General features: G+C 40.7%; 1 protein-coding gene across 1 annotated transcript; it reads left to right on the forward strand.

The window, feature by feature from the left end:
* Positions 1-294: 294 nt before the first annotated feature.
* Positions 295-10738, forward strand: LOC105872381 (transmembrane and coiled-coil domain-containing protein 5B-like). The gene is made up of 11 exons (XM_076004632.1): positions 295-392; positions 1300-1344; positions 1991-2140; positions 2454-2571; positions 2878-2928; positions 3605-3673; positions 4773-4829; positions 5323-5382; positions 5916-5980; positions 10217-10292; positions 10519-10738. The coding sequence occupies exons 1-11, from the start codon at positions 295-297 to the stop codon at positions 10564-10566; spliced, it is 837 nt and encodes a 278-aa protein (XP_075860747.1). The 3' UTR covers positions 10567-10738.
* Positions 10739-11012: the final 274 nt, after the last annotated feature.

Here is an 11012-nt window from a genome sequence, read left to right on the forward strand (position 1 = left end):
TGGATTGGATTTGGGGGCGGGAGTTTGTACACCTGCCACACACAGATCATGGAAGAGAAAGGAGAGTAATCAAAATTACTGCTAGCCCTAGAGATTTGGGGAAATGAAATGTGTTCCATAGAGCAGATCACTGCTTCGGAGGAGATTTCAACTGTGTCCAGAACTTTGTCCCATAGATCTTGTTGCTGTTTCAGAAGAGATCTAGACCATCCTAAAGTTGTGAACTCCGCTCCCACTCTGCCTGCAGGGCTGACGGTGCTGGGTTGCTGCCTGGTCGCCCACCCCCCACCCACTATGACATGCTGCCCCACCCAGCCAGAGAGGACAGGTCCAGCTGCATGTGGAGAACTCAATCAGCAAGGCAATGCCTTTACTGAAAGTTCTGACGTCCAGTTGGAAATCTCTGTTGAGAGCAGAAGAAATCTCAGTGGGGAAGAGAAGGGTGAGCTCCAAAGGCATCATCACAGCCTGGGATGCCTTGTGTGTGAAGACAGAGGAAAGAAAAGGGAAATGCAGAGAGAGTGATGAAAGAAGAAAGAAGTGGGAGAAGAAATTGAAAAGGGAATTAAAACAAAAAAGCTCCAAAGAGAAGAGAAAAGAAGAGAAGATGGAATGTGAAAGGAGAAGAGAGTTTTGGTACTTTACTTTTCTTAGATTGGATTTGGTCCTGAATTTAAGTTTCGTTGTGATGGTTAGGAGATGCCGTGCCTGAGAGCCTGATGTGCATTTCTTCCTTCCAGTGGTTGTATCCTATTGCCCGTGCTGCTCTTTCTGCTGCTCTTTCAGGGGCAGCTCAGCCTGGGATACCTAGAGCTCATTGGAAAGTAGTAATAGACTAATAGAAATCAGGCCACCAACTTTGTAGTAACCTCTGATTCTATTATCTTTTTTTTCTAATTTTCCATGAAGTTTTGGGTTACAAATAAAATCTCAGCATATTTGTCAATAGACATACATGAGTACCTTTAATGCTTTACCTGTGACAGAACAAATGCAGGAAAGAAATGGAAAAGGCAGCCAAAGTAGAAAATTTTGAAAACAAAAAGATTTCTGTACTCCAGTTGGATTCATGTATGAGATTTTAAATTAAAATATGATCTGGTGTACTGAATTGTAGCTTGTGAAAAATATTGCCATTGGTCCTAGAGAGTGAGAGAGTATAGAAGGCTTGGGTTTCTTCCTGGCTCTGTGTTGCCTGAACACAATGTTTACTTTTTTATCTGCTCCTTCTAGGGCCAACTATTATGATGGCCATTAGGGACTTTGTTCCCATAACAAATGTTTGTATTAACATTTTAGGAAATCTACAGTGGAAGAAGTTGAACAGAACCCATTGGATGATGCGTAAGTAATGAGAATAATGAAAGAGTTCAGTACGGGAACCACTATGGGAAGAGGCTGGCAATTCTGTAAGGAAGAAGACCTCGATTGTGCAGCACGTCACCCCCTCAAGTCTGAGGGGTCTTCCTAGGGAGAAGGAACTTTGGTTTCAGTTCTCTGTACCTCATCAGACTGATGCAGGGGGTGTCGAAAATCAGTCTTATTTGGGGAAAAGACTATTTCCCTTTGTGCCCCCCACCCAGCCCATGCACCTCCCTGACTGGGTTAGAAGATTTTCAAGTTTGTACAAAAGGACACTGAAGAAGTTCCTCTCCCTTGCATGTGTCACTTAGATTCTTCATGCTTCATATAAAATTTTTGAAAACTAGTATGTTAGAGTATAAGTATTCATATGAAAAAATGTTTCTTTTGCTTCATAAAAGGTACATGCATTAGCAGGTTTCACTTTCACTATTTAAAATTAAAATGTGATTCGACCCCAGGAATTTACGCAAAACACTGTAGAAATCAATTTATCATGGAAAATAAAGTAGAGCAGGTCAGGCTTATTAACGACCAAAGATGAGGGGATGAATGAGACTACAGGGGAAAGTCTTCTTAAAGCTCTAATGTTTTCCTGAGTTAGGTAATGAAAATGATTTTTCTGTAGGCAAGAGATAATGGAAATACCAACATTAGCAGTCATAAAACAGAACCTTGACTACCTGAACTCAGAACTTGAAAAGGAACTGCAGAGACTGGACGAAGCAAATCTGGTTCTTCTTAGAAAAATTCAAGAGAAAGAAGAAAGCATTCAAAGGTCAGCCTTTGCAATTGGTGAGGGAAGGGCTTCTTCTCACTTGCATGTCCCTTGGGATCCAGAGAAGGTGGGAGGAAATTTCACTTCTTTGAATCTTGACATGTTAGTTACATCCTAAAACATCCATTACAGTTCCCTCGTGTAGTTCATGTATACAGTTTTGCATTAAATTTCCACATTAGGTTGGCATTTTATTGCCACTGCATTTGGTAGTTACTTCAAGTCCCTGAGACTTAGGCAGTAGTTTCTCCAGCTGGGATCCAGGCAGCTTTCTTAGGACTGATCCACACCCAGGTGACTTTATATTTTTCAGTCTGGAAAGAGAGATCACCCTGTCAGTAGGACGAGCCAAAGAGAGGGATGAGTTGAACCATCTCATATCTAAGCAAGAGGAAGCCCTGAGGGATCTGGGATTAGAGACAGCAAAGCTGGTAAGGAGATGTCTAGAAAAGAACCATTGGATGCATTTTACTCCCATTCTGCCTCTCTGTCTTTCCCAAGGGATCATCCCACATCCGTCGCTTCTGTAAGTGTAGAAATCACAGCTGTTTAAGAGAATGCTCTGGGAATGAAGGAACCCAGGAGCTCTGTGCCCGGATCCACTGCCACTGTGTGGGGCCAGTGTGCACTTTTCCCATGTGATACCCTTACCCCTAGACGTTATTTTATGGTGTAGTGGGAGGAAAGGTGTGGAAGCAGAGCAGCTTTGATGAGAGGTGATTTCCTTCTTTCCACAGGAAAAAAGTAATAATATCCTAAGCAGAAATGTGGTGGAGCTTCAGAAGAAGGTAAGAGGGGGTCCCTGCATTTCTGAGGGCCCTGGGATCTTTAAGAACATCATATTCACAAGAAACAGGCTGGTGGGGTGGGCTGGGAGCATGGGGGAAGGGTCCTGGGCACATCTCGATGAGGAAATGCATGTATACACCCATGGATGGGCTGCTGTCCTCACCGCAAATTCCACCCTTGAAACAAGGCTCGTTTCTTAGGAATCCCAATAGAGTTGTCTTCTTCCTGAACTCTTCAGTCAGAAAGACCAGAGAAGGGGCAACCAGCAAAATCTATGTTCTCCCTCCCCTCTGCTGCCTTCCAAATTTTAGAACGGACTCTGACTGATGCCACTGTTTGTTCTCTGGGAATTACAGATGTGGTGAGAGGGCTAAAGGATTGTAGAAGGGAAAAAAGATTTGCCTTCCTTTCCCAACCACTCTGCCCCATTCTCTCTTCCATCTCTCACCATCCTTGTCTCCTCACTGTGCGATAGCTACCATGTACCATGGGAACAAAAAGGTCTGTCGGGCAGCCTTCATCGGGAGTAGGAGATACTTTTCCATCAAGCTGCTATCCGGGACCTGAATTAGTTAACCGCCATTCTGCAGCCTGGGACCCCCAAGTCTGCCACTTTCCCAGGTTTTCATGTCTGTGTGCCTTACTTAGTTCATGATTTTTGGAATGGTGTTTCAGATTTCAAGGAGATTTAAAAATGTTGACCTTGAAAAAGGAGCCCTAAAGCAGATCTTGGCAGAAGTGAAGGTAAGTAGAAAAGCAAACCTAGAGATTTTCTGGTAGATATGTTAATTCCAGGTTCTAGGAGAAATTGCTATCAGGAAGTCCCATAGACTATGTGCTATTATGCCCATGTGCTTATCAGAGGGGAGCATATGTCCTTTATTCCCTGTAATGAATGAGCCAATGTCCTTTACTCCTGTGGCCTGTGGGACATTCAAAACGTTACTAGTTACACTAGAAACAGAGATGACTGCAATGCATCAAAGAGGAAGGAATCACTCCACGGTCCTCATCATCCATCTGAATGGCCATTGGGACCTGCCCTCTGGAAGTTGATGTTCTAAGTGAGGACACACAAATACAGATATTCAAGTAGACAGGGAATATTAAATCCTCCAATTATACAGAGATGTGTCATGATCTTATCTGATTTTCCAACCCCTGGCTTGAAGGCCAAAGAAGTTTTATTTTTTTAATGTATTTTTATTTTATTTTTTTTTCTCTACTAGAAGGAGAATCCACTGAGAACATAAATATTTTCTATGTTGTTCACTTCTGTCTTCCCAGTGTCTAGAACAGTGCTGGGCACATAGTAGATGTCCAATAAATATTTGTTGAATGAATTGGATGCCTAGTAGGAGGCAAAACCTTATTAGGAAGCCTTCTGAAGATTGATGTGGCAAATATGGTGATTCGGCTGAGCCCACCATACAAGAGCTCCATTGTCCTATATTTTTCTCTGAAAAAGAGAAGCGAGGTTTCTCTTTTGTTCCCTGTGTAACTCAGCGGTCATGCCAGTGTGTCTTGTGAAATATGAGTGGGGATAAGAGCTGGGTGAGCTCACTGAATGAGGAGTCAGCCTACTGAGGCTTAAATGTCAGCCCTGCCACTGTGACTTTTAAACAAGTTATGTACTTAACTTCTCCATGCCATTGTCTCATCTATAAAATGATATTAACAGTGCCCACCCTAAATTGTTAAATTGACAAATTTCATATGTCCTCAACACATGACAACTATTATGGTAATGCTCCCTGTTGGTCTGGAGAGGGTGATAATTCCGCATTTGCCTTCCACAAAAGAATGCTATTCACTTTCTGCCATCACTCATTGTCTCCCATAGGTGAGACTACAAAAGTCAACAGAGTCCTGTGCAAAGCAAGAGAAGCAGCTGGTCAAGGTAGAGGCAGTGTGTCTTCTTCCCCTGAGGGTCTGCCCGGGGTACAAACAAGAGAGAAGCCCAGGGGTCTTAGAAACGGACCTGCTTGAGGTGTGGGAGTGGGAGGAGCTGGAACTTCTGACAAATGAACTTCTGATTCTCGTGTGGGTGAAGGGAAAGGAAACTTCTATTAAAAGTACTGCTCTTACCATTTTTACGCTCTCCTCTACCTCCAATACCATTGTTGAATCCCAAAACTAACTGCCTTAAAACATCTCCTCATATTTCACCTGAGAGGAGCATGCCAACCTGGGCAAACACTTTCCTTTGCTCAACCTGAGACAGTGCGTGTGATGGACGGAATGACCTCTTTGTGATGCAGTTGTTTTCCCTTCAAGTAAGCAGTTGCTAGGCAACCAGCCAACTGCCCGATACACCAGATAGGGCTGCAGGGAACAGCCTAGGTTTGGTTCCGAGTTAACTCACGGGGTTTGTTAATATTCTTTCTTTCTAGACAGAGAGTGACTATCAATCCGTATATCAGCTCTGCGAGGACCAGGCCCACTACATAAAGGTACCCCACCTCTGGGGGAAACGTCAGAGTACAGGCAGAATTCCTCCAAGGCCATGAGGTCCTTGATTTCTCATTAGGCTAGAATCTGCCACTGGGGAAAGTGCTTTATATACAACAGCAACAACAACAAAACAGATGTATGTTGAAGATTTACTTTGTACCAGGTACTGTCTAAGCACTCAACATACAGTATTTTTCTCAATCAATTTTTCCAATAACTCTGTGAGGATGACACTGATATGATCTTTCAAAGAGTAAGGGAACATGCTCTGGGGAACAAAGCTAGTAAATGTCAGAGCTGGCATTTCAATACAAGCAGGGTCCCAGGTGAGAACTCCTTTTGTCCCCATTTATCCATTCTGGTCACTAATAGCTCTCAATGTTTTATTAGAACACCTTCCTACTTGTGTGTTCACATTGATTTAGCACGCACCATTTAGAAAACACATAGCAGAATATTTTTATTAATGACGTTGTAATAAAATACGAAAATTCTCATTTATGACAAGTATTTTATTTTATTTCATGGGAAGAAATACCAGCAAATTCTGAGGCATATAGAAAAGGAAAAGGAAGTCCTGCTTCTTGAAAAAGAAATGTAAGTTTGGAAGAATGGCTTCCCCAGTGGACTGAAGCGACAGTCCGGGGCAGTCTTTGAAAGGCAAAGTAATTCTCAGAACAGTGTGAGTCACCACGTAAATGGCCTCCAACAAGTCATCTCTGTCAGCCTCCGCTTCGTGATCTAGACTAAAAAACCACCAGCATCCAGGCCTTTCTCTTGCCTTCCTCTGCAATTGGTGTTTAAAAAGTCTCTTTTTTATGTGCTTTTCATATGTCCTCAGTTGAGTGCCAGTCCTAAAAATTGATTCGAGCTGTGTTCAGACAGGAAGAATTATAATAAAAAGAGGCCCAAAGGTCCAGAAATGTTTCTCCATATGCTTTCCCAGGACATGGTGGACCCGCTAGACTGGCTGGGGGACCCAGTGAAGCTCTTTTATACTCTTTCCATAGACTGTAGGTCTCAGGACTCATCACACTTTCCTTTGGTTTGTTTATAATTTTTAGTTATATTATATAATGCCCACAGAGTGCACGAATCTTAAGTATATGGCTTGGTGAATTTTTACATATGTATATACACATGTTAACACCACTCAGATCAAGACATAGAATATTTTAAGTACCCCAGAAGTCTCCCTGTACCTTCCTGTTAGTCAATACTCCTTGCAAAGGTAACCACTACTCTGATTTCCATCATTTTTTAAATCCATTCTTGAACTTTATATAAGTTCAGTATGCTTTTGTTGTGTCTGGGTTTCACTGAGATTCACCCACATTGCTACATTTGGCTGTGGTTTATTCTTTTTAGTGGCTGTATAGTATTCCATTGTATAAATATGGCATAATGTATCTATTCTGCTCATCAACATTTTCATTATTTCCAATTTGGAGATGTTAAAATAAAGTTGCTACAAGTACTCTTAAACATGTCCTTTGGTGGACATACTCATTTCTCTTAGACATACACCAAGGAGTGGAATAGCTGGATCATGGGGTATATATATATATATATATATATATATATATATATATATATATATCTTTGGTTTACTAGGTAAGCCAAATAATTTTCAAAAGTGGCTGTATCAATATCTCCTCCCACAAGAAATGTATGAGAGTTCTAGTTATATCCTCACTTTATTATACTTGGTATTTATAGTCTATAATTTTAGCCGTTTTGGCAGGAAGGGTTCAGTGATATACAATTTTGATTTTAATAATGTATTTCATTACTGATTACTACTGATGTATTGCTTTTCAAATGCTTATTGGAAATTTGGACTTCTCCTTTTGTGACATATCTTTTGCCTACGTTTGGGAGATTGTTAGTCTTTTTCTTATTGATTTTCAGGAGTTCCTTATATATTTTTTAAAAGATCCTTTGTCAAATGTGTGTACCATGATCTATTCTATGGCTTTCTTTTTTTTGCTTTCTTAATGGCATCTTTTGGTAAATAGTAAATAGTTCCTAATTTTAAAAAATCCAATGCATCAAATTTTCCAACTCTTTTTTGCTTAGGCTTTCTTTAGATCATAAAACTACTCTCCTATGATTTCCCTCAGAATTTTTATTGTTTTACGTTTTATACTTAGGTTTACCTGGCATTTATTTTTTTATGTGGTGTGAGGTAGAGATTAAGATTCATCTTTTTCTATATGGATATCCGATTGGTCCAGCACCATTTATTGAAAAGAACATGCAATGGCAGCGATGCCTTGTTTTATAAGTCAGGTGCCTATGTATCTGTGAGTCTGTTTCTGTGTACTTTACCCTCTGCAATTGTCTATGTCTCTCTATCCTTGTGCCAGTCCTACTCTGTTTTAATTCCTATAGCTTTAAGTCTTGATATAGGGTAGCTTAATTTTTGCAACTTGGTTGCTCTTCCTTGAGCTTATCTTGGCTATTCTTGTCCCCTTGAATTTCCATATACATTTCAAAAATCAGTTTTTCAACTTATGTAAAAGAAAACTTGCTGAGATTTTGATTGGAATTACATGAAATCTATAGATAAATTTGTAAGACACTTAATATTTGTACATCATTTTCCAAATCATGACATTTTTATACCTCCATTCGTTTAGCTCTTTAATTTCTCACAATAATATTTTGTAGTTTTCTGTGTTGTGTTCTTGGTTTTTTTGTTTTGGAGGAGTTTTTTGTTTGTTTGTTTTTTGTTTTGAGACAGAGTCTCACTCTGTCCCCTGGGTAAAGTACATGGCATTAGCTTAGTTCACAGTAACCTCTAACTCTGGAGCTCAAGTGATCCTCTTGCCTCAGCCTCCTGAGTAGCTGGGACTACAGGTGTGCACCAGCAAGCCCCATTAATTTCTTCTATTTTTATTAATAGTAGGTACATGGATCTTGCTCTTGCTCAGGATGGCCTCAACCTCCTGACCTCAAGCAATCCTCCTGCCTCAGCCTCCCAGAGTGCTAGGATTATAGGTGTGAGCCACCGTGCCTGACCTGTGTGGTGTTCTTGTACATCTTTCATCAGATTTATTCCTAGGTCTTTGATGCTACTGTGAATGGTGTACTTTTTAATTTGATCTTCTAATTGATCAACACTAATATATAGAAATGCAATTGATTTCTATATATTGAACTTGTATGATCAACCTTGCTAAATTCACTTATTCTAATAATTTGTAGATTCTTTAGATTTTCACCTACAAATAAGGACAATTGTATTCTTTCCTTTTCAATCTCTATTTTTTTTCTTGCTTTATTGCATTAGCTATGATTTTTAGTACAATATAGATCAGTGGGATAACAGTGGACATCCCTGACTTTTTACCAAACTCAGAGGGAAAGAGTTTACTATTTCACCATTAAGTGTGCATGGTGTGTGGCTTTCTCATAGATATCCTTTATCAGATTAAGACACTTCCTTTATATTTTGAGTTTGCTGAGTGTTTTTAGCACAGCAGGCGTTAAATTTTATTAAATGTTTTTGCCTTATCAATTGAAAAGATCATGTTTTTCCCTTGCAAATATACCAGTCCTCCTTCATGTTTAATAAGCTTTGAACACCAACTTTTGCTCCCAGCACTGCATGACTACTTCAGTCTTTGCTCAACTCTTTTGGCACCTTCTGCTTTCTGGGCTTTCTTGGAATCTTAAGCTATACATGTACAGCTTAGGAGCCAGTTGTGACCCTGAGAGAAGATTCCAGGCAGATATTTGAACTCACTTCTCCATGGTCTTGCATTTTGACATCTGTCTCCTCAGACAAGTGATGCTGCCACTTGCTGCTTGGACTGTATGCCCCTGCACCACCATTTGGCAAATGTCCTGGGGGACGGGGGGAAGGCCTGGATGAATGAGGAGCTCATCTCAGTGTGCTTCACTTCACTCGGGGTTTGTATCCCTTTGAACTCTGACTACATTCTCCAGGGCATTAAGACAGCAGTTATACATTTTGTGCAGTTGTTATAGTCGCTTTTGGAGGTGAGCTAGTTTGACACAAGCTACTCCACTGTGGCAAGAACCAGGGGGTCTGGTGCTACTTCTCCCTTTTTTCCTGTATGTGATGATCACAAAAAGAAATTTCCAAGAAAAGGCCGAGTAAGCTTTTGCTGGACCAGACCCTCTGGTAGAAAATAACTAAACTCTGGAAAACAAAACAAATGAACAATTGTAAGAAGGCATTGGAGAGTGAATAAAAGCAAGCAGATTCTAGAGCGGGGTCCACATGTGGAAAAAGAAAATGGCAGAAAGTTATTTCCCATTTATATAGCTTCTAGCCTGAAGGAAGGCCAACCTTGGAGTGTAAGAGGCAACTAAAACACTGAGAGAAAACCTGAAGTCTTTCTGGGCTAAAAAAAATAAATAAATAAAGGATAAAGTTTGAGGCAGCAGAAAATACTGGAAAGAAAGTAAAGACCCAGACATGAGGAGTCCCTAATTTTGTGTTTAAACTCTGCCCAAATCTCTGACTGGCCCTCCAGGGCAATCTGTGAGCAGCCCAGCTAAGGATATAGGGCCTGGACTGACATTGAAGCTGCCACTAAGAGATAAACTTTGCAGTTTGAATCCAATAGCAGGGTTATGTCAGGCTTAGTCTTCATTGAGTGTCTTCCTCTTCAGAATGAATCACATGTTCCTGGTTCTCTTTGTAAGTTAAGCAATTATGGATGTTGAATGTTGAGCATTGTGAATGTTATCAAGAATCTAGACTATGAAGCATAGATGTTGCATGACTTAGAAAAGCACCTTTCATCAGCCCCTCAGATTATGTTATATAATCCTTGGCTCTGATTTTTTTCTACCTAGATCCAAAGCCCAGAATAACTCTTCTCAAGTAGTGAAACCTGGGTCAATTCTGGTGGAGACCATCCAAAGCAACATGGTAAGTCTTCCCTGTCCCAAGTTGAGGTTTGCCTCTTTCCTTTCCCTCCCCTGGGGTTTCTCTCTCCCTCTTTTTTAAATGACACTACATTTAGGAAATAATGATATTTAGTGCCTTGCTCCACCCCACGGAAACTAGGCGGTGGCAGAGCCAGGATTCGAACCCAGGCAGCCAGACTCCAGGGTCTCCACTCTTCCACAACTGTGGTTTTTATTGCTTCCCACAGGAGAAGACCATTATCAAGAAACAAAAGAGACTCTTTTGGTACAGGTAAATGGAAAGATCTCTGTTTTACCTAGTCTAGGCCCCGTTTCACTCTGCAGCTAACCTGGTAAGGGCTGAAGGAATCAGAATAAACACATCCATTGAACAGAAAATATCAGGCAGCCCCAGATTCCCCCTAACCCTTCCTTCCACAGAGTTCCAACACCAGCATTACACAGTTATGAATGGCTGGAAGAATGTGTGACTGTTTCTGAGAAGTTCAAGATGAAGGCTGTAGATCGCCTTTCACTTTTAATTTCCATTCTTATGATCCTCGGTATGGTCACTTTTATTTTTCAGGTCCTGAACCTGGTAAACTCTGCTATACTCTTCGCTGGGAGGAGAGTTCAGGGTTTATTTATTTTCTTAGTTCTTTTACCATAGGCTGCAAAATTTTAGGGAAAAAATCCCTTGAATTCTTTGTGCCTTTGCTTTTTACATTTTTTCTCCTTTTGT

Source organism: Microcebus murinus, chromosome 6, assembly GCF_040939455.1.
Source record: "Microcebus murinus isolate Inina chromosome 6, M.murinus_Inina_mat1.0, whole genome shotgun sequence".
Lineage (NCBI taxonomy): Eukaryota > Metazoa > Chordata > Mammalia > Primates > Cheirogaleidae > Microcebus > Microcebus murinus.

What these genes read in the sequence shown, in the direction of transcription:
- LOC105872381 (XM_076004632.1), top strand. Translation starts at nt 295, where the DNA reads ATGACATGCTGCCCCACCCAGCCAGAGAGGACAGGTCCAGCTGCATGT. An exon ending in AAAGAAGAAAGCATTCAAAG is followed by an intron (nt 2,141 to 2,453) that starts GTCAGCCTTTGC and finishes TATATTTTTCAG; the next exon opens with TCTGGAAAGAGAGATCACCC. An exon ending in TGGTGGAGCTTCAGAAGAAG is followed by an intron (nt 2,929 to 3,604) that starts GTAAGAGGGGGT and finishes ATGGTGTTTCAG; the next exon opens with ATTTCAAGGAGATTTAAAAA.